This window comes from Mastigoproctus giganteus, chromosome 11 (genome assembly GCF_048544385.1).
Source record: "Mastigoproctus giganteus isolate SK-2022 chromosome 11, ASM4854438v1, whole genome shotgun sequence".
Lineage (NCBI taxonomy): Eukaryota > Metazoa > Arthropoda > Arachnida > Uropygi > Thelyphonidae > Mastigoproctus > Mastigoproctus giganteus.
This window is the reverse complement of record NC_143585.1, coordinates 65,914,257-65,938,221: the sequence shown is the minus strand read 5'-3', so window position 1 is coordinate 65,938,221 and position 23,965 is coordinate 65,914,257. Positions and strand designations below refer to the sequence as shown.

General features: G+C 38.0%; 1 protein-coding gene across 1 annotated transcript in view; it reads left to right on the top strand.

Annotated features, from left to right (window-relative positions):
- Positions 1 to 1,519: 1,519 nt before the first annotated feature.
- The window catches only part of LOC150078076 (uncharacterized), a 511,382-nt gene continuing 488,936 nt past the window's right edge, over positions 1,520 to 23,965 (top strand). The window contains exon 1 of the mRNA XM_090384455.1: positions 1,520 to 1,670. Within this exon, the coding sequence (XP_090240581.1) occupies positions 1,662 to 1,670 (9 nt within the window). The 5' untranslated portion in view covers positions 1,520 to 1,661. The remainder of the gene's footprint in view (positions 1,671 to 23,965) is intronic.

The following is a 23,965-nucleotide window of genomic DNA, read 5'->3' as shown; positions in this document are numbered from 1 at the left end:
TTTTGTTAGCAATGGAATCACCCAATATAACTAAATTCTTTTGAACCAGAGCAGTATGGGCACTTGACTGTTCTATTCTGGAGACCGAATTGGAAGTGGATCACTCGGCAGGTCACTAGATAGCTGAGTCCATGACGTTTGCCGATTTTATTTATCTCTAGGGCAAACACCCATTTCTTCATTGACTCAAATTTAGTTGTAGAGTTTTAGGCGCATCAGCAACTAAGGCCATATTGCGCCGTATATATTGGCTGCAAATTGCGTGTGTTCTGTGGTCGATTTTCTGTTTGTTTGAAGAAAAACATGCTTTTCCAGGAGAAAAAAGCATGGTACTCTCGCCTGGGCCTTTTTCACGTCGTGAAAAAGGCCCGTAAAAATTCCTCATCTCATCGACGGGATTCGAACTCGGGTCTTTTCTTTCAGGTGTGGGGAGGACGGCCATTCTGCCAACTAACCCATGAGGGCACTTCACCCAGTAATCCTCCAAGTTTTATGAGATCGTTACGCTCCTTATGATGGGAAACAAAAGAAAATCGTCAGTTAAGCTATGATTTTCAATAATCGATCGTTCATTGCATGCTACCATATACAAGCAATGAACTCGTGACTCATACAAGAATCGCCTACGGCCATTTCTGTCTGAGTCATATCCTTTGACGAAGTATTCGAAGTGAATTTTGTAACAACCAACTATTATTAAGGCAAGAATTAAACAAAACAAGTATTACAGAATAAACTTTAGAGAATTGAACAAAATATTACACTAATTAAGCAGTTACCAAAACTTTATATACTACTGAACTTAAAAATTTAGGCTTACAGGACACCGAAAAGAATGTAACTTAGCGGAATTAGTTTTAGAAAAGGAAAGAATCGAATTTATAAAATATTATAGAAAATTACTTCACAATATTACCGAAATTAAATTCATAAATTTAACTTCGATAATTTTGGTAAAATATTTAAACAGATTAAGGAGAAAAATTGTTACGAATCTCTTAGTCCCACCCACCCTCTTGAATGCAATCTTACAGAGTTAACTGCCCCACATCCGCTCTCCCTGACTCTAACTGCCAATCAATGGCCACTGATAAATATATATATACATATTTTAAAAAAATCGATTGTTTTTGTAATGAAAATTGATTATTATTTATTTTTATTTTTCAAATTGAAGAGGTGCGGTATGATTGTAGAGTTGGGTTCATTTCAATAACTGCAGGAAGGAACACGTTGCAGGGTTCGCTTACCCACTTCTGTATATTTAGTTTTAGGGTATACAATTTCGTGATTTGTGATTATGATGTCGTGCTCTATAACACTTAATTATTTTGGATAGTATTATAATAGCAGTCGTCAATAAATTGCGTGATGTACACGAGTGCACCCCTAGTACTCAAATGGAATCGCCGAAGCATCACCAGGGAAACGCGCGGGCCAAAGCGCACGATCAGTAGTATGTGTCTAGTGTTCACAGAGTCCTTGTCGGTGTTCGCGACAGTAGCTTCAAAAACTGTCTTCGTTGACGATCGATAAAGTGAATATGGCAGAAATAGTGTAGGCTTAGTTACTTCATAACTTCTGAATGTCTTCTGGGGTTGAAGCTAAGTGGTTATATATTTAATTGACATTCATAGTTGTCTTGGGATGGTTCTAGCGCTATGGAACAGGTAAGTGACTGCAGGGAAGGTTTCTCTTTCTGACTTCTTGATGCTATATATAAATCCCGGTATTGCTACTTGTACACGATCTTATAATGATTCTCATTTGTTTCGATTATTTCCACACTTTAGCATAATCATTATCAAAACATTGCTGTGTAATCAAAATTTGTAATTTAGCTACTTGGCAAAATGCCGGCTCCTGAGATAGAATCTGTGGTAAATACAAAACCATTGGAGGGCATAACAGTATACTTTTCTTTAGGTACATTTGTTGGTATTTTAATGCAGAATCAAAATTAGAAAAATAATAAATCTTTTATAGCTTGTCCTTTTTTGTAGTATTAAGTTTTTTTTTTTTTAATAATCCCTGTTATATCAAATCCATTTGCTGTGCGAATTGTCCCGGTTTTACGAGCAGCTAGGCACCGATAGGCTAAGAGAAAACGTACGTGATTTCGTGGTAGCCATAAGGGGATACGTACAATCTGTTTACTTGTAGTAATAGTAGTGTAGCGTAGTATTTGTTTGTGCGCTCATTAGTGTAAAACCGAATCCTACTTTATATTGCATTATGTTTGTATCAACACGGCTAGTGCTTTTATGAATAGCTAGCTGCCTCTGTAATATTTTATAGTACTCAATAGCATAAAAAAGACCTGCATATCCGAACAGTGCGTTGCCATGTGCAGGCTCCCGTAGACAAAATATTTTATTAAGAATGTGTGGAGGTGCAACCGTATTGTATCGTTTATCTGTATGAGTTAAATAGCGGATTTGGTTTCCTAATTATTGACCTCAGCTGATATCTGCTTGAATGAATTTATCTGACTTGGTGTAGTGTGGTGCGAGGTATGTTTTCGATAAGTGCCGTTCTAGGTACACCATCCATCACCTGCATTAGAGAATATAGCACACGTGATTTCTGCATGACAAGTGGTTGATGTACGTGATAGGCGAACCCTTTTTCACAACTAGTATAATCTCAATGGACTGTAAAGCAGATAAGTCGAATGAACAATACGCAAATCATGAGTTGGTTCGGTTGCAGTAACTGATTACTAATAATGTCATAAATATTGTGGAATTACTGGAATTTTTCGCTTTTACCTCACTTACCCCCATGACTAATTTATATCATTCATCCACTGTGTTTGTTTTCATTATGGAACTTTAAAAAAAAAATTAAGTTAATCAAAATTGTTAAGGCGAAATCTACGTAAGTGCTGGATTTATAACATTTTTTTGATTAAAATGTTTTAGTATTTTTCGATTTGCAGATATTTTGGATTTCTGTAACAACATTTATCTGACCATTTATTTGTCTCCGAGGCTGGTAATCTGAACCCTGTAACTTCAGCTTCTCTTTTATTATTTAATATTCAATTTTGCTAGCAGTTATATGTATCCTATGTACAATGACTGACCAAGCTGAATTTTCTTCTGTAATGTAATTTTGACTCCTGTGATATAGGTTTGAGGTAAATTTAGATTGGTAGAATTCAGTATTATTGAATGAAAATAAAATATTTTAGTTAAAAATGGTCGCTCTCTACTGGGGCATCCATATAGGCGAGCACGGCTCTGATTTTTGAACTGCTTCCTTTTAACTTTTGAAATTTTTTTTTTTTTAAATTTTAGTCATGAAAAATGTACATTCTTCAGACTAAAATTTTTCGAACACGTTTTAGATTTGATTTTTTGACAGTTTTAGCTCGTTCATTATGATATTTAGCATAGCATGTTTTATCATATAAGACAATTATAATAGAGCATATTGTTTAAAGAAAAACTGGATTATTTATTGAAATTCATGTCTATCTGATATCCTTGCTTACACCCTTCCCTCTTCCCTGACATATGGGTACCATTGGCACTCTTAGTATCCGATAGGAAACATTTTCCCCTGCTATTTTTGTTTTTCACTCTTACAATTTTTTTTTCTCAAGCTTCTTTTCGAAGATCAATAATATGGGCTGAAGGATGCTACAATATTCTGTATTGTTTAGCCAAAGAGTAGCGTATATCGTTAAAAACGAGATTTCCCTTCCCATTAGAATTGTGGGCAAAGGTTTTGTCACTTCCATCGTGTTTTCCTTATGCATTAAAATACATATGTAGTTTCTTTGTTTTTTGAGTTATAAAATAAGGAGGAATTTCTTACTGATCTTAAGACCCATTAGCGTAGTATTATCTAGTAATGCCCCCCCCCCCTTTAGAAAAGCAGTATCCGCAAAAACAACAACAAAAAAAAAAAAAAAAAATGGCACTTCTGGTTCGTGTTTTGAACTAGTGGAACATCTCGGTGTAGCGCCATTCTTGGGGGGGGGGGGGTAAGTGAAGTAGGGGAGATTGGTATTTCCGGCATATTTTGCAAAAATTACCCCACTTCTGTTATTGTCATCTTAATGTCTCCTCAGCATTATAAAAGCTCTCTGTGCACGTTGACCGAGCAGATCAATTAGATAAAATGTAGAGGAACCAACATAGAGCAAATAAATCATATTCCTGAAAGAGAGGTCAAAGGTAAAGATTATAAATATTTTTCGGATATTAACTTTAAGAAAAAATTGAAAGTGTGTCGAAGTTCCTGTTGTCAAATACTGACACCTTCATAACTGAAAGGTGAAGAGCGCTGCCAGAATGTCTGAATAAGTTGCGCCAGGTTGTTAAGCTGTAGGGGAGGCCCAATTAGACTGTCACGCATTGAACCGCATCGCATGTTAGGTGGGAAATTTTTACTCAAGTTAACGGGGAGAAACTTAACAGCCACTGTTAGGTTTTCCTCCTGCCTGACAGGTTAATACCATTCTTTCCCACGTGTGTGTGGTAGAATACTGCTTCCTTGGAAAGGGAAATTCGTGTGTTGAAACTGCAAACATCGTGAAACCGGATCCGGGTACTAAAGGCGAATAGTTATCGCGCCAAACGATCATTTATTTTCAAAACATGGAGACAAGTTTTAAGTTGTTCTACACACGTAGATTTGTTGAATAATTCTATAATTCTGAACTTTGGTACCTATAGCTTTTTTCATGAAAGCGCTCTGACAAGTAGACTTCAGATGAGAGCATCGATATTTTCAACTGAAGTGCTTGCTTATTTGACAATGTAATCTGTTCACTTATGATGCAGTTCCAGTGATTTATGACACCCAAAACAGTCTTAAACGTGACCATCGTAAAATTTGTTGTTCTTCCTGTTGCACTGGGGGTCATTTCTAATTCTTGTTTCTTTCCAGAGATATACAGTAATCTCTTCCTCTTAAATGGAAAGATTATTGTAAAAAACTGTACATTAAAGTTTACTGCACAGTTTTCTTAAAAGTAAGCATTAAATTAGATTTTTTTTCAGCAGTGAAACTAGGCATAGTAATTAGAATTTTTCTGTAATAAAGTCATCTAATCCATTACCAGATTTTGAAGTAGTGTCCGTAATCGCTTGGCCAGACTTATCGGAAAATAAATGAAGCAGTCCATATCCTGGATATTTAGAATACCTGAGATCCACTGTATTTAATTACTTTAGCCTTATAAGATATTTTCTATCCCATATTAAAAGGAAATACGAGTACACCAAGTCCATGTAAATAGTAATACTTTTAAAAGTTATTGTGTTCGCTAATGAAGTACATATTTGTACACAGTTGTCTCTACAACTCAAAATTTTTACAATCCGTTACTTTTCAGGATCTCTGCCAGATCCTTTCTTCAAGAAGTGTGTGATGATGGGATAATTCAGTTAACGTAAGCTCAGAAAGTTAGTTGAGGGACTCACATCTGGTGAGTATGGGCTTGGCACACCCAGGGTCCTGTGCTGGATATCATCATTCTTCTCTTTCTTGGTGATTCGTTTCTACTTCTCTCTCTCAGGGTAACTTGGGATTTTTTTTTTTTTTTTTTTGTTTTGGCTGGTGCGGCATAAGCCTTGGGCTTCCTTGCACCACATGGCTAATAATAATAATAATATCTCATTTCTTGTGATGAAGCACAGGATTTGGTAGAGACCACAGAAAGAAAAGCCGATTGCACAAATATTGGAGTTATAGACTACTTCCTACATGTGATAACGAAACTATCATTTTAAGGCAGTGGAATTCATTGCACTTTTTCTAGCTTGTACAGTGTATTCGGTGTCATATTTTAATTTCAGTATTTAAATTTTTTTTTTTTTTTTTTAAGAACGTCTTAGCTGTCTGCAGCATTAGTCAAGGAAGTCACAAATCAACAACTCGGAGAAGCTTATGTTCCTATTCGTGTGAAGTTTTTGAAAGTTTCGCAACATAGATGACCCCCCCCCCGCATCTGATTTCTTCCAATAGCTGTTTATTTTCATTCAGCTTAATTGTTTTGAATATTGACTGACTTCTCAATTAATCATTCTGTTTAATGAGAAGTCAGTCAATAATCTCATATGCATTAAAAGGAGTTGGTTGACTTCCTGTGCGCATTTTCTAGAGAAAAGCAAATGGTATTAATATCGTCATTGAGTATGAATAGAATTTTCTTTTAAATCAATTGGAAGTAGTCTTATTTTATTTTAAAAATGTTCCTGAATGAATTCTTGTATTTGAAGGCAGTGATATGGGATTTGGGATGCATTATAGAACGTATAAAGACAATAGAAGAAAAACGGGATAAGTAATTTGTGAATGCTAGTACGGATTAATCTAGAAACTGAAATCAGGCTGTTTGAGTATGAGAACATCAGCACTAATATTTTGAGCCTTAAAAACTTAGACCCCGTTGTTAGTAAACGTGTATTTGCCATGAAAACTTTGATATGCAGTTGATGTTATTCTCTGCACTGAATGTATCGATCTTATATTTTTGACGCACTTCACCACGATTTTCCTGGATGTTGCACTATGCACCTTAATTAGAAACACATAAATTTTTATTTTAAAGTACATAGTGTAATACCAGAGCAACTTGTGGTGCAGTACGTCCACAATATGAGATCGATGCACTCAGGAGCAAATTTAGTTTACTCAAATGCTACGTGCCCTTCTTGTACTAGTATGCTTCATTGTTCTCGTGGCACGAGGTGGTGTCCTGGACTCACTAAGATTATTATTATTCTCGGTATTATAATCATTCTGTTGAACTGATACCCCAAACTCAATTAACTGGAGTAATTTACAGATATGAACTGTCATTTCTGGTGAATTGTCTTCTGGAATTCATTTAAGATTAACCGGGTTTGCAAGCCTTTACTTCAAAGTATCTAAATTGCGGCATTATTCTGATTAGAAATCGATTTTCTCATGAAATAAACCGTCCAAATCACTTTCGACCTATATTCTAGTGAATAAAGTGATAACTAATGGAAAGAAAAAAAAATAATAATAAATAAACATTTTGAAATTGTGTTCGAAATTTTGGTATTGAGCCACTCGTATCATTAAGCGTTGACCTATGTTTGAAACAATACCTTAATTTAAGTCTAGAGGATTTTAACTTTACCTACTGTAATTTAAGCCTCTGGTATATACTCAGTTACTAGAACTCAGCAAAAACAAAAATTTCACCTACATTGCTCTGAAAATTAGACGTAATTATAGATTCAGTATGAAGAATAGGCTTTGAATAATATATATATATATATATATATATATATATAAATAAAATACCTCCTTTTCTGTCCATCCACGATTATTGAAAACAACAGTGCAGTAAATCAAACAAATGGAAAATTATTTCAGGCACAACTAAAATTCAGTATCTTCTGGGGCGAGAGTATCGACGCGATAGGCAATGAATTTTCAGCTCCAAGAAACGATAAGTTTTGAAGAATTTTGCCGTTTTATTGACCTACTGGTCATATTAAATCATACTCTATAAGTAGCTTTATAGTCCTAGCCACGCTGGTTATGCCAAATTCAAATGCCAGATTCTCCAAAGCGAGGATGAATTTCCAGAATATCAAACAATCAGCTATTGACACTTTCATGAACGGCCGGCTGTCCAGAGGCAAACGTGTGTGGTCAACAAGTCATACCTGCACCCTCGTAGCTTTGCATGTCCAGGAATGGTGTGACCACGTGCTGCATTTTAAGAGAGATCACAGAGTGTCTGAAGTATATCCTTGGAATGAAGCGCTCAACGTTTCTTCAACTACCAGCAACATCGAAATTTCCGAAGAACAGCTAATTAAAATCATAAACTCACAACCTGAGAAGTCCACCATTGGAGCTGACGCAATACCTCTGTTCAGTCTTAAAATTGCTTCTTATTTCATCAGCAGAGAGCTCGCCCACCTCTACAACAAAATACTCAAACAGGGACAGGCGCCTGCAAGCTGGTTGACTTACAGAGTCGTGGCAGTTCCAAAAAAGCCTCATGCGAAAACACCTGTGGACTTCAGGCCAATATCAATCGCCTCTCCCTTCCTGAAATGCCTTGAGAAGTGCATCTATAATGACGTTGCACTCGCAACGTCATTATAGATGCACTTCACAATCTGGCGTATGCGCAGTCTTCGCGCATAGGCCAGATCATACTCATTATGCCATGCCGAATAGATCTACTGTAACCTGTGTATAGTCCTTATCGCAGAAAATACTTCAAGCCTGGAATGACAATGAGGATCTACACACCATTTTTCTGGACATGAAATCTGCATTCGACTCAGTCCAAATCACATCCCTCCTCGCATTACTTAATAGTTTCTACAGGATATCCAGCAATACACTCAAGCTCCTCAAAAGTCTTTTACATAGGAGAATGCTTCACTTCACATGCAATAACAACACAGTCTGTAGAAGCGCAGAAGTAAGAATCCACAAGATGGTTCTCTCTCTCTCTCTCTCTCTCTCTCTCTCTCTCTCTCTCTCTCTCTCTCTCTCTCTCTCTCTCTCAGCTTTGCTATTCGCTGCAATATTCATTCCATTTATGAACCAAGTTCCAGCGTTCCTGTCGTATGCTGATGATATTTTGTGTTACTTGCCATGCAACTGCCAGGTTGTTGATCCACAAGAAAACAAACCTTCTCAGAAACTTTAAACAACTACCTTAATACTTTCTGCCAATATGCCAAATTTTTTGGTCTTTCAGTTAATCCCCAGAAGTCAAACTATCTCATCTTTACCAAGTCGCATGACATCCGCCGCTGATACCTTACTTCCGGAATTAGCAGGAAAGGTTCTGACTTCCACAGATTGTCAAGTTCCAAGGGGCAATACTAGACGCGAATCTCACTTTAAACAACAAATCCAAGCCCAGCATCCCAAAGCCTTGCGAGCCTTCTGGGGAATGAAAATAGATGTATGCAGAACTCACAATAAACAAATAATCAGGAAATACCTCAAAGCGTACTTCAGTAATGTGATCTTATTCATCCATGCATGGCAATTCCCCTGAGTTACCCGATGAGTATGCCGCTGAACTGCCTGGGTTGCCTTCTCTACTAAACATTTCAAGCCGGACATCATTTTACAGTGCTTGAGCGGATTTGACTTGGGATGCCTGTATTCTGATTGTTTTTTTTTTTTTTTAGGAGCATTAGCAGCTAAGGCCATATTGCTCCAGGGGGATATGCGGTGGTCATTCCCTGACCTTTCCGCATCCTCCATATTTGGTGGGCACAGGCTCGAACCCCGGTCTAATCAAGAAGCGTGTGCTACCCATGCTGCTCCTGCCCACCTAGCCACGCTCTATTCTGAGCCGATAGAGGATGCCACTATGGCCTTGTCCAAACAATTGAAGTTAATTGCACTCCGTGGTGCAGCCAAGAAAGTTAGGATTTGTAGCAAGTCGAATCGGTGTTTTAATAAGGAAACCAAGTTGGTCTTCATCAGGCAGCAGAAGGCCTACCGGAAATGGCAGAAATTTCAACTTTTCTCAGACCTCACTATATTTAAGAAAGAAAGAAACTTAAAGTCTTTGAAAAAGTGATTCAGCAGCAATTGCTCAGCACTGCTTTGGTCACAGCCTCGAGTGCATTCATAACGTTCTGCACAAGAGATCAACAACTACCAATCTTCTAGATACCCTCTTCAGAGTCCAACAGGCCATCAACAACAAATTCCAGATTGACATCATCTTCCTGGACATTAAATCGGCATACGATAGAATATATCTGCCAGCTTTCTTTACTATTCTGAAGCACTACTTCGATCTGGCCCATACCTTGCTACAAATTTTGAAGTCCATCCTACTTCTCAGACATCTGTCTGTTACTGTCAACGACTTCCAGGTAACTTTCGACGTCACAAGAGGCATCCCGCAAGAGAGAGTGTGCTTTCAATAATCCTCTTCGCAGCAGTTTTGGAACCTTTCCTAGCATGTAATTCTAACTTTGTCTCCTATGCCGATGATCAGAATTTCTACGTGAGTTCAAACCATCCTGATCATATTCTTGATATTAACCAACAGGCCTCTACACCGATAACGAAACTGGAAAACTATCTAGCCATAGTTGGGTTGCATCTGAACCCTTCCAAATACAAAAAAAAAAAAAAAAAAAAAGTTAAAAATGATGTTAAAATCTTCGTTGGCGGGGAAAGGGTGCAAAGGGTAACTTCCCACACAGACCTAAGCCTCACCTGGGTGTTGGACTCGCCTTCCAGCCGCACTTTGTCAGAATGAGACAGAAGACGTACGCGGCACTTTGGGCAGCGCGTACGTCTGGCCACCCATATCATGTGCTTGATATGGGTGGCCAGTGCATTGGGAAAGAAAAAATAAGAGTAGGAATGTGTTATAGGCCCAATGACTGTGATAAGTACAACCAACAGCTCTACAAGGAAATAGTGAGCCAGTAAATCAGAATGTCTTATAATGGGGGATTTTAACTATCCAGATATTGAGTGGAACTTGTGGGTTGGAAACCGACAGACTCGCAAGAATTTTGTGAATATATTGGATGACTGTTTTCTACAGCAGCACGTTAGAGAGACAATAAGAGGGAGTAATACTCTTGATCTGATTATCAGCATTGATTATTCATGCATTAAGAATCTGCAAATAAAAGAACTACTAGGTGGCAGTGATTATAGTGTATTGATTTGAGATTTACTTAAAGGTGTAACTACCATAAAGGGTAAAAGGAGGGGTGTTTTCTTTCGTAAAGGTGACTACAGTGGTCAGACAGTTTTTAAATTCTATACAGTAGAACCAACTGATGATGTTACCATCAGCAAATTCTAAAAGGGAAGTGTTCAAGGAATTAATCATAGAAAGTACTAGACTTTTCATACCAACTAAGAAATACTCTTGAAAGTATAGGCCTAAATGAATGTCAGATGAATTGACAAAACTCGTGGTAGAGAAGAAAAGTGCATGGGATACATATAAATTATCAGGTGACACAGAAGCCTATGGTTAGGAGGTTAGGCAAGCTAAGGCAGATTATGAGAACTCTTTGCCAAAGGACTCAAACAAAAACAGCAAGGACTTCTTTACTTATGTAAACTCTAGAAGGAAGGGGATGAATCAGATTGGTCCACTTGATATTGATAGTTCGACTGTTGGTGATCCTGCTCAGGTTACTGACAAACTGAATGAGTACTTTGCATCTACGAGTACATTTACACACGAGGAATTCTTTAGGAAGAGGGTGCCAGAAGTTTTTCAAGCACTAACAGGGAGCTAAATGATTTTGTAATAACTGAAAGGAAAGTGGAATAAAAATAGTTGAAGTTAAACATAAGAAAGGCACCTGGGGTGGATGGGATCTAACCAGTTATATTATGGGAGGCAGCGAGGGAAGTAATCAAGCGCTTAGCCATAATTATGAGAGCATCCTTGGATTCTGGGGAGGTCCCGGCGGACTGAAGATGTGCGAATGCATTCCCAATTCACAAAGGGGATCAAAAAGTGACAGGAGTAATTACAGACCTGTTAGTTTAATTTCTGTTCCAGGGAAAATCATGGAGTTTCCAGTAAAAGAATTGCAGAAATGCAGGATCATCTAGAGAAGGCACAATTATACTTCAAACACAGCATGGGTTTGTTAAGGTGGTAGAAATCTTGTTTGACAATTTTTGCTTGGTTACTATGATGTGATCACAAAGGAACTGGATGCAGAAAAAAAATTTGGTATCATATACTTGAATTTCAGGAAAGTTTTTGATACTGTTGCACATAAAGACTGCTGTACAAATTGGAGCAATGTGCCATTAAGGGTAAGTTGCTGCTATCGATAAAGGGATGGTTGAGTGGGAGAAGACAGAGTGGTAATAAATGGACATTTTTCTTCATGGACTAATGTTATTAGTGGAGTCCCCCCAGCGTTCGATGTTGGACCCATTGTTGTTTTCTATATTTATCAATGATAGTGATGAAGGCATATCAGGCTTAATGTCCAAGTTTTTGTATGATACAAAGGTTAGCAGGGTGGTTAATGATAGTATGCTATTGCAACAGGATCTAGAAAATTTAGGCAGATGGGCTGAGAGATAGCAATTGAAGTAAGTTAAACATTGATAAATGCGAAGTACTGCATATGGGTAGCAGTAGCCCCAGAGTAATGTTCCAGCTGTGTTTTACAGGTAGTACATAGTTGGTACTGTGTAGTACCAACTGTTATACAGGTATTTTGCTAGCTGGGATAAGGAGCTGATTATCCCATTGTATAAGGCAATGGTCAGGCCACATCCTGAGTACTGCATGCAGATCTAAAGGCCTCATTTTAGGAAGGATATAGAGCTTCTAGAACGAGTACAGAGAACGGTAAGGAGATTGGTGTGTGGAACAAAGGGGTGCTCTTACAGGAAAGGCTTCAGTTCTGAAAATTGCAGCGTCTGGAGACTAAGCACCCACGAGGTTATCTGATGGAGGTGCATTGAACAAGCTGAATGCTAGTGGGCTTGTTCCTCTTGCTCAGATCCCACACATGAGGGGTGCACAATTTCAAATTGAGGATGACCGGTTGCAGAATAAATGTGCAGAAGTTTGCCTTTAGCCGACGGTTGGTTGATTGTTGGAACAAACTTCCATCACTAATGGTTTTAATAAATTCAAGTAAGAACTGGATAAACTATTGGAGAGAATGAATAGGTGAAATGGGAGGTGTTGTGTGTTTGGCTGATGCTGTATAAGCTTTCTTTCTGGCATCATTCGCCACTGCTAATGCTGATGCTAAAAGTAAGCCTGCTAATTGAATTCCGTTGTGTATTCAAATTGATATACTGTATTGTTTGTTAAGTTAACCCTAAAATTTTATACAGTAAATATGTTTCCGTTATTTGATATTCTTTGTACCAAAAAGGTGAGGAGATAGATCCTTTTAATAGAAAGGCAACTTACCCTCAGCAGATTATTACGCTCATCTTTTTGTGATGCTTTCAGAAGTATTATAGAATCCTCTATGCTGGATAGCGAAATTATAAAACGTAAATCCAACCGGCTTTTGAATTTGGATATCACATGACAGTCTTGTATTCATGAATTGTACCAGCAAGACATCTCCGTACACACATTCAGCTGTCCTTTCTACTGTTGTCGCTGGTAGATATGGCGTTCACATTATTACTGAATTTTTGTGTGATAAATTACGTTTTCATGTAACGTAAATTATGTTCTCATATAAAATTTCATACAACTTTTACAATTTTATAAACATACCGAACACATACGCCGAACGTAATATACCTCCGGTATGTTAGTTTCAGTGTATGTATTCAGTTTTTCTTACCTTACCTTCATAAATATTATTATAATGACATCCTGTTTCGGTAATGATGAAATTGTATATATCGTTATGCATAAATAAATATTTAAAATTATTTTTATAATGGTGGAATGTTATCACATGTTTCATCTCTCCTTCCATGTTTTATATTCAGAGATTATGCGATTCCTTTATTAGGATATCCTTAATTGCATATTAAATAGGGCTATGATCAGAAAAGTGAGTCTGTTTGCTTTAGGTATTATCTGTCTGCCGGTGTTGTGTACACCTTCGGGTGGTCTATATCTGGATCTTTGGTAACCTTCAAGAGCCCACTCACATGAGACGTCATTTACTAGGAACCGAAATGAGGAGGGGTGTGTGATCATCAGACCGTCACGATTTTCATTTATCTCGAAGGATAACCTTAACTTCCAGTTGAACGTTATTTAGTGGCCTTGAGTGTGTCTTTCCGAACATCGTAAGCTTACGTATATTTTGACCTCTCTGTAATGTAGTAACGCTTTGTTGCTTCATGAAATAACTGTTGAAAGAAAGATCACATTTCTCGAAATGTGTTATGTTTTACAAGAGGGTCGGGGCGAAGTCAATCGTTACTGAAGTAGCGTTGCTTGTTGATGTTTGGGTTAAATCTCGATTCAGTAGTAACTTTTTTTTTTTTTTTTTTTTCCGAGATAACGTGTAGGTGCGGAATTTCAGGGGTGGGCCTCCGAGTTCCATATACGCTACAAATACCTGGCTCATTATTTCAATTTCTGGGCTATTCGATCTATATAAGTAGATCGAATAGCCCAGAAGTATAGTGTAGTCTATTTGGTATTAGTATTAGCCATATGGCGTAAGGAAATCCTTGGGTTTTGATACACCATCAAAAAAAAAAAAAAAAAAAAAAAAGAAAAAAAGTTACCTATTTATTTTGCTCATGTAGGTAGCGATCCAATTGATCTTTGAATTTCCTTAAGCCGTTGGCCTCAGCTACCTATGGGAACAAGTTATTCTAGTCATAACCATTCCGGCTGTAAGAATTTTCTTACAACCAACCCCACCCTCATTCATTTTACTATCCTCTTTCTCAGATCGTTTGGCGATATCCCCTCTGCTGGGTGGAGAATTGGCTCATGTTTCTGAGTCATCCGGATTCTCTGCGCTGACTTGGTTTTTTGTGCCAAATTATCTGATGTTTCTGTGTCGTCTTGGTTCACGGTGCTGGCTTGGCTCATAGTGCCCGCCCTTGTGGGTAGCACAGTTGACATAATCACCTTTTCCTCCATACCTGGTGGAAAAGACCTAAGTTCGAATCCCTTCAATGACACGAGGAAATTTTATAGATCTTTTTCATGGTTTTTTCTCCAGAAAACCCAGGTTTATTGTCCAGCAAACAGACACAGAACACACGCAGATTAGAGACATTATTATATATGGCTCAATATGGCCTAATTTACTGATGCCTTTAAAATTCTACAACAACCAATCGTAGTGTGAGGTTAACATGACTGCTTCAGTTGCGTTAAATTGCAAAGAAGATCCAAGAATTCTGAGATAATGGTTTGTGGACTAGATTGCGATTCTTTGTGCTCCTTGGGTGTAATCTGGTGCGTCTCTTCTTATCATGCTACTGCGTGTGGTACCCGCGTATGGCTTTTTGTGCTATCAGTGGTGTCTCTATATGAATTTTGTGCTTCAAGAAAGGTTTATTTAACATATGATTTGCACATTAGACCTGGTTGTGACTTTTTTTTTTTTTTTTGTTATAAATCTGTAAATTGTAAATATACGGCGGGATTGCCAAGGTTTGGCTGGGACTGCATGATAAATAAATAAAATTTCCCTCTTATGTCTGAGCGTGTAGCACAGTGGTTATATTAACCGCGTTTAAAACAACGCGGCTGATTTCGTCGGTCTCAAGCGTGGATAGCAAGGATTTTTCTTTTTCTCAGAAAATCAACCATAGAATGCACTCAATTTATGGACTTATAAGTTTGGACTTTGGTGGCCCTAATAAAAGTTTTTATTCTCTCAGAGAAGTCTCATGGGTATCTAGCCAAGTTCTTTAGCCCATATATGCGAAGCCTTTCCTTATATGGTTTCCCTCTTGCCAGTCTCATTGTCTTTGGACCTTTCAAGAAGCTCGGTACTTTTTCTTAGGCGCTGTCTCCATACTTGAACACAGTATTCCACGTGCGGTCTTACACGACTAATACAGTGGAATTATGATGTCCTTATCTGTACGAGCAAATGTTCGATAATTCATCGACGGGTCCTTGCCGCCTTGAAAATATATGGTTTCGCCCATTTGTTACTCGTTTAGAGAAAGTTATAATCCTCTTCAATCGAGGCTGTAGTTAGGCGGAGGGAGGGATTTAATCTAATCTGCTTTCTAATCAGCGGTTCAAAATAAAGAGGAGCCTATTGCGGCGTCAAACGTCATCGTTCAGTTGGTTGGAGTGCTGTAATTCTTCGTCTGTCATGAAATTCATTGTTTACAGGCAAAGTGAGAGGTTTTTCCGGGTTTTTCAGCCCAAGCAAATTGTGGAAACACAATATGCAAATCTGCCAGTGACACACACACTTGTATAGACATAATACACAATGGCATAATATAGTCTAAGTTGCTGGTGCCCGAACAACAAGAACTTTATTTCTGACGTGTATCATAACCCAAAATCCTTTCTTTCTCTACTGTTTTTTATTCAGGCTACGTTGTAATCAGTGGTTCAAAATAAAGAGCAGCCTGTTGCGATGTTGCACGTTATCGTTCAGTTTGTTGAAGATCTGTCATTCTTCATCTGCCATGAAATTCATTGATTATTATGATTCGCATCTGACTATATTATTGTTTTCTCGTGACAACAAAACAAAGTATTTCTCATTATCAGAGAAGTGTTAGTTTTTTTTTACCCCTCGTTTGTGTCGTCTCACCTAACCGAATATTCATCAGACAGTATAAGGGTTGACTATTTTGTCTACAAATTATATAAATCTTTTCAAATAACCTAATCTTACCTGACGTTTTTATATATGATAAAGTTTCGTTAGGTTATTTCATTTTGCCACATTTTAATAAATACAAATCAACTCTTGATTTGAATTCTGAATTTATGTATATCAGAAAATTTAATTCTGCTGAAGTATGACACCTTGCAAATAAATGCGCTGCCAACGAAGGTCATGACAGGCAATGAAAAATCACCCTGCATTATCAGAGGCATGTAGTATTTGTATATACCCAAGTTTGGGGTCATTTCCACACTATCTGTAGATGGCGTCATAAAGGACGTCCAACCCTTGCTGTTTAGTTCCAATTGTCCTCTGCAGACACCGAGAATCAGCTGCCAAAGTAAGTAGTAAGGGCAGTGCTTTGCCAAATTAAGAAGTAGGGGTGAGAGAATTCGTACTGGTCGTTATCACAGTCAGAACTGTAAAAGGTCTATATTTTAAGTTGATGCACATGCTTCAGTTCTTCGCCCCTAGGGGGACGCGATGCCCACTCACTTTCATATGTGATTTTTGTTTTCATAAATGTTTAAACGTGTTATATTTCGGAACTTTTGCTTTGTGTGTATTGCCATGAAAAATCTTTATTGAAAGAATCTCTATTATATTGTTTCTTCATGTCGTCCTCATTTTTAATGGTATTGACGTCATTAACGGCAGCTGCTTTCCATGAACCTGACATCGATTCAATTTTGGATGAAAGACTGACATTTGAAAGCAGCATCTGTTTCTACGATACTGAACCTACTAATAATTTAAACATTTGACGAAAACTATTGATAGTCAGCTTGGGAGACACGTGTTGTCCTATCAATGATTTGTCGAATCTCTGCAAGTAATTAAGAACTGCTTAGAAGGTGCTGGCTATAAAGTTGGCAACTAGATATCTTTTGCGAGGGGTAGGGGGGGGGAACTTGATTGAGGTGTATACGGTTCTGATGAGATCAGTAAAATGAACGAGGAAGACCTCTTTTCAAGAACCAGGGAACACAAATATAAATTTTTAGGAAACCACATAAGCCGAAATTATATTTCATGGTCTCATATGTATATTTCCAAGGTTGTCTTGGTTTCTGTAGTAATTTTCTTTTTACATGAATGCTTGCTAGGCCACAGCAGGGTCACATAAACCTGTTTGTGGATACCATAAGCACACAACAACTAAAACGTTATTTTGTGAATAGGGTACATGATACAAACTTGATACCAATACCAGTCGATAGATGACATGTTCAAGATTTTATTCACCAATCGGAAAATGTGCGCTCTGCAGTAGACGATAGCATAATCTGCAAAACTGCAAAATTTTTCCACCCCGAGAAGGCGCAATGTGATCTTTGGTTCAACGAGCTGCAGTCTGCGGCCGCTGTTATACGTAAATTTCGAACACTGTTTAGAAAGCAGCTACAGAGTAGATCTATAGTTCTTCAATGGTACTGAAAATTCATAAAGGACTCCTTTTGGTGCAATCATCCCAGTCAAGGTGGTTGCTGAACAAAAGTCAGTGAGAGCTCAGTGGAGCTAGTATGAAGGAGTTTTACGCGAAACCCAGTCACAAGGCTTAACACGTCAAGTCAACAGTGTAACGTTCTAAGTTGCCGTCGGAAGATGAAATCATGAAAGTTACAGTTCGTACAGAAGCTGTTCATCGACTAAACCAAGAGGATGGAATTTTGTTCTTAAATGTCACTGTCTTATGTAAAACAGTGACAATTTCCAGGAACAAATTATCTTTAGCGAAGAGTTCGCTTTTCACACTAGTGGGAAAGTAAACAAGCAAAATTGGAGAATATTGGGAACAGAAACGCTGCAAGAAATTTTGAACTACCAGTGCGATTGTCCGGAAATAACTGCCTTTTGTGCGATGAGCTGTCGCAATGTGTGCGAACTTTTCTTCTTTGGAGAAGGTACCATCACTGGCATCCAATATCTGAACATGTTACAAAATTTTCTTATGCCCGAACTGCAGGATAAATTTTTTGGTGGTCAATTCCCTGATCTGACGCCTTTAGATTTTACTCTCTGCGGATTCTTGAAAGGCCAGATGTCTGTTCCACCTGTGCCAGGAACCATTATTGAACTTGAACAACGCGTTTGCTTCGCAAATGCTATAGGTCTCAGTTGGATAGAAAGTAGGAAATTAGGAGACCTAGAATATGCTGATGACACCATACTCATCAGTAGAAGACATGCAAACAAAACTTCGCAAAATAAAAGAAAGTATACAAAAAGTGGATTTCAGATAAATAAAACTAAAATAATGGGAAATATACCTAAAGAAAGTATAATAGATTTAGAAATAAATGTTAAAAAAAAAGGAATAGCATCCAGAATTTTTAGTGGCTTGAACAAAGCATAGCTGATGAGTAAAACAAGAAAGTAGATAAAACCGATTGTAGAATGGGTTTAAAGAAAATAATGGTAGTACACTGTACAGAAAAAATAACAAAGAAGGAAATAAGACAGATAACAAGACAAAAAAAACGTTTCAAACTTCATAAAACGGAAAAGATGGAAATGGCTAGGTTACACCTTAAGAAAATACAAGGTCTCTGATAGTAGCAGTGAACTGGAGACCCGATGGTAAGGGGAAAAATGTAAAATCGAAGACAACCAGACAGAGAATGATTGAAAAAAAAAAGTGAAAAATACTCATGGGAGATATAGAAGAGAACAGTGGACAAATGGAGATGGAAGTAGCTCGAGACCCTAGGTAACAATTGGAATACCTGGGAATAAGTAAGTAAGGTCTCATGAAGTCTACCTTCCTTCAGTGTGCTGTAGATATCTTCCAAAGTGACCGAAACTGAGAATTTGGTAAAGTTAGTTCTTGGCATTGTTAGTACAATAATTCTAGTTAAAGCTACAATAATCGATTATGGTATTTTCATAATTTGATTATATGCAAATTAATCGATTGCGAAATCAATTTCGTAATCGACTAATTTGCATATAATCAAATTATGAAAATGCCGTAATCGATTATTCCGATTATTAGTATTAGTCATAATCAATTATATCCATCACTAATTAATAAATAGCTCTTCTAATTTCCATGTATCATACAAATTACTTATGTATAATTCGCTCTATATTTTTGTGTGATTAATTGTATGTGTTGAATGTGTTCTGAGAACACCTAGAATCTACAATTGTGTTTATTTAAGATGATGTATTTCTCAAAGAGTTAAATAATAAAATAACTATTTTGCATACTTGACATTATAACAAAGATGTGATGCTCAGTAAGTCCGAATATTTTAGGATTCTCGATTTACGTCATAAAAAAACCAGAAATATTACATTTTTATATTGGAATGTTGCACTCTTGTGGAGTTCATTTCGTGCATGTTTTAAATCCAGTTTTTATTATGCATTATCACGAACAACAAGGCGGTTGGCTTATTGTCCTGGTCTTAGTGGGCACCTTAACTTGTGCATGCTACATCTACTTTAAGATGCACCGATTTTCTGAAATGCGATAAAGGAATTAACAGATTTGCAGTTATTATTTATTTTAAACTTGTGCTATTACGAAATCATGACCTGCTATTAACAAGTCTGTGTGGATATTGATTAAATTCCCTAAATTTATCCGCTGCAACCATTAATTGCAAATATTTGAAATTCTTTAAAATGAATATTGGTTACTAGTTTTCGTGCTTTTACTCTAGAGATCACCAGACGCTGCAAGTACACAAAAGTCGGGTGTTTATATGTTTTTAAATGTGTAGTTATGCGATGTATTAAAATTTATGATGCAAACAGTTCTGATGAGGAACATTTGGGTCTATATACTGTATTGCTATGCAAATATACATTGATATGAGTACTTGCCTTCAGAGTTAATGCTCACGTTAATAGCTGTAATTCTGAAGAACTCCGACTAAGGAAATATTCAGAAAATACAGTGCCAAGATGTTTCTGCTTTAAAATTCAATTCACTGTTTACCCGCAATGAATATTTTTGAACTTTCTATTTTTCCCTGAAGTACCAGTTAGTCGGTTCTTGTACCTATCTTTTGCTTTATCTTCTCGGCTGGTTGCTTTCTATTTTCGTACTTCATAAACGTGCGTAAAATTTGGGCTGCATAAAAGTTTCTTCTCCTCACGATCATATACGGAGGTTCATTCAGTTGCTTAATGTATTAAACCTGCCGAGATGGCTGCAAAGACAATCGTGTGGGTGGTTCAAATGCGCCCGCAACATTGCGTGGAGGTATGCATCTGGGTTCCAAAATGAGCGGCTAGTGGTGTCATTTGATCAGGTTATGTTTCCCAGTGGCTCGCTTAAAATGAGGCAAAAAAAAAAAAATAAATAAATAAAATAAAATAAAAAATGTATGCTGGCTTTTTGTTGTGCTCTGAATGGAAGAGCATGTATAATGTTAGTTTGCATCTTATCGCTCTCCATTTCTTTGTAAAAATTGCTCTGTTCTATTGTCAGTGTTCTAGTTACAGTAATATAAGTATAAATACTACAGACAGTTTTCCTGGTACAATTCAGAAAGTTGGTTCCTTTACTTTAATTGGATTTTCTTCTGAGTGTGCTCTCATTTTCCAGTCAAGCAGTCTTCGGTTTTCTCCTTATTGTGTCTAGGAAATTATAGTCTAGTGAAGGACAGGTCAAGAAATGAGATATGTTGGAATATATTTTTATAATGTCCTTCTCTGTACTATCGATTTAAGATAAATGTGTCATATTGTAATGATCAGAAATGGTCATGTCTCCAAGGAATTCGCTACTGTATAATAATTCTTATGTAGTCTGTGCAAGAAATATAAAAATTCTTATTAAAACTGGAAATTTAAAAAAAAAATCATTACAGTTCGAACGGACCTTTATATAGATAGTTCAAGTGTTTATGTCGCTATACCAATACTTTCATACGTTCGAAATGGAGAATGCTTTCTGTTGAGAGTTTATATCATAATTACCAATTCATGTTGACATCTTCTAGAAGAAGAAGAATATGGAAATAAAGTCACTCTTAGATTCTGTTGCAGAAGAAAACGACTTAATTAATTTTAGATGGAAATTTATCGGATAAAGTTGCGTTTGTTATTGGACATGAGTATTGACAGATGTGATAAAAGTATCTAAATATTAGCTTAACGCACAACTTTTTAACTTCTTAAATATTAAAAACATTTTTAAGCGTGGTTTTAAAATTGGAATCCTATCAGAGACGGTTATTTGCATTAAAAAAATAATAAATGGAAGATTATTGTTGCTTTATCCAAGCTAAGCTTCCGATTTGAGACCCAGATATATTGCACTGTCCAGTCAAAACATTATGACCACTCCTAATTGTCGGGTACCGGTTGAAGGGTGACGGTATTATGGACAGTGAGATTGAGAATCTTGTGGGCTGTTCTGGAAGATAACTAAGATGTTCCAAAAGTAGATGGATAGTGGCCACAGCGGCATTTGCCAGGCCAATTTTCCACGGTCCAGAGAGGTGGAACGGCTGACTATGGACTTTAACGTGGAGACGTCCAGTGGCGTTTTCAAGCTTCCGTATGAGTCATCTATTGTAGGTGCCCGGCCAAGGTACCAATGCTTATGGCCACCCATCGCCAACAGAGCCTAAACTTTGCGTCTGAATGGCTAATTGGACCATTTACGACTGGAAAAACTGTTTTTTTTTCCTTTGCCGTGGACAGCATGGATGGATGGTACAGCAACAAACAAAAAAAGCAGGTGGCGGCAGTGTTTTGGTATGGGATGTTTCCTGGGAATTTCTTGGAGCCTCATACCCCTAGACTGCACTCTGGGTAAAAGCTATTGTGACCTCTAACTGTACTCCCCATCTTCCCGCTATCCTTCCACTCTCCTTTCCTATTATTCCATGAGCTTGCTCATACCCTTGGTTCTGGGGACGTGCCGCAGGAGCAAATAGTTTAATCTGGCTGGAGTCAGACGAGAAGACTGACCTGGTGTTTGTTGCCCCCTGGCTGCTAAACGGCCAGATGCCGGCCACTTAACACACAAAAAAAAAAAAAAAACATCACACTTTTACATAACCCACACTACACACAAATGGCCGGCTTTGGCACTTGCCTCACCGCAAGATGGCACAGCGGCGAATGGGGGGGGAGACCCTGGAGGCTGCAGAAAACCTCTACACATTGAACGTTTGTGGCTGATCACGTACTCCTCTTCATGGTGACTCACCGTCCTCCCCACACCGGATGGAAAAGGCCCGGGTTCGAATCCCGTCAATGACGGGAGAACTTTAATGGGCTTTTTTCACTCTGTGGCTGAGTTAGTCGGTCTGAGACGTAGATAGTAAGGTTTTTTTCCCCAGAAACTGGGGTTTTTTCGTCCAACAAAACAGGCAAATCGACCATAGAACACACGCAATTTACAGACATAATACATAAATGGGTATATATAAGAAATTATGGGTGGCCCTAATATAATAGTTTGCGTTTTTGTCTCCCCCGGATGGCACAGGTATGTTCCAGTAGGATAATGTGCCCTGCCACATTGCCGGTATTGTTCGAGAGTGGTTCGCCGATCACTAAAGCGACATTCAGGTTTTTAGCATTAGCAAGGGGACATGATGCAAGAAAGCAAGCTTATATAGCATCAGCCAAACACACACACACACACACACACACCTTCTAATTTAACCCATCCACTCGCTCCAAATATTTGTCTAGTTCTGCCTTGAATCTGTTTAAGCTGTCAACTTCTACAACGACAGATGGAAGTTTGTTCCAGCAATCAACCACCCGCTGGCTAAAGGCAAACTTCCGCACATCTATCCTACAACTGTCTTTCCTCAATTTGAATTTATGCCCTCTCAGGCGATTATTTTGTACAAGAGGAAGAATCCCATGAGCATTGAGCATGCTCAAACCATTCATGGCTTTATACACCTCAATCAGATCACCTCGCAGATACCTAGTGGCGTCTCCGTAGCCAGGTGGGCAGGAGCAGCAGTGCGTAGCACACGCTTCTTGATTAGAGCGGGGTTCGAGCCCGTGACCACCAAATACGGAGGATGCGGAAAGGTCAGGGAATGACCACCGCATATCCCCTGAGCAATATGGCCTTAGTTGCTAATGCTCCTAAAAACCAAATAACAAACAAACACCATGAGCTACTCTTGCAGACAGTCTGTACTGCTCAGAAAACTTCATATCTAACTGCACAATTACCCCCAGGTCCTTTTCACTCTATACCACTGCCAGTGTAGTACTACACAATTGATACGTTACTCTGGGGTTACTGCTTCCAATATGCAGTACTTTACATTTGTCAATGTTAAACTTCAATTTCCACCTCTCAGTCCATCTGCTCAAGTTTTCTAGATTCTGTTGCAGCAGTGTACTATCATTAGTGTCATTAACAATCCTGCCGACCTTCGTATCGTTTGCAAACTTGAACATTAAGCCTGATATACCATCATCAATATCATTAATGAATACAGAAAACAACAAAGGACCCAACACTGAAACTTGGGGGACTCCACTAATAACATTAGTCCACGAAGAGCAGTGTCCATTGTACTTTGGCCGCCAAATTCTCCGGATATGAATCGCACAGAATATCTTTGTGATTACGAGGATCGACAAAGTCGTCGTTTGGATCCTCTACCACGGACTATCGCAGATCTACGGGACGCAACCTTAGCCACATGGTACAATCTGCCTCCTGCAGAGGT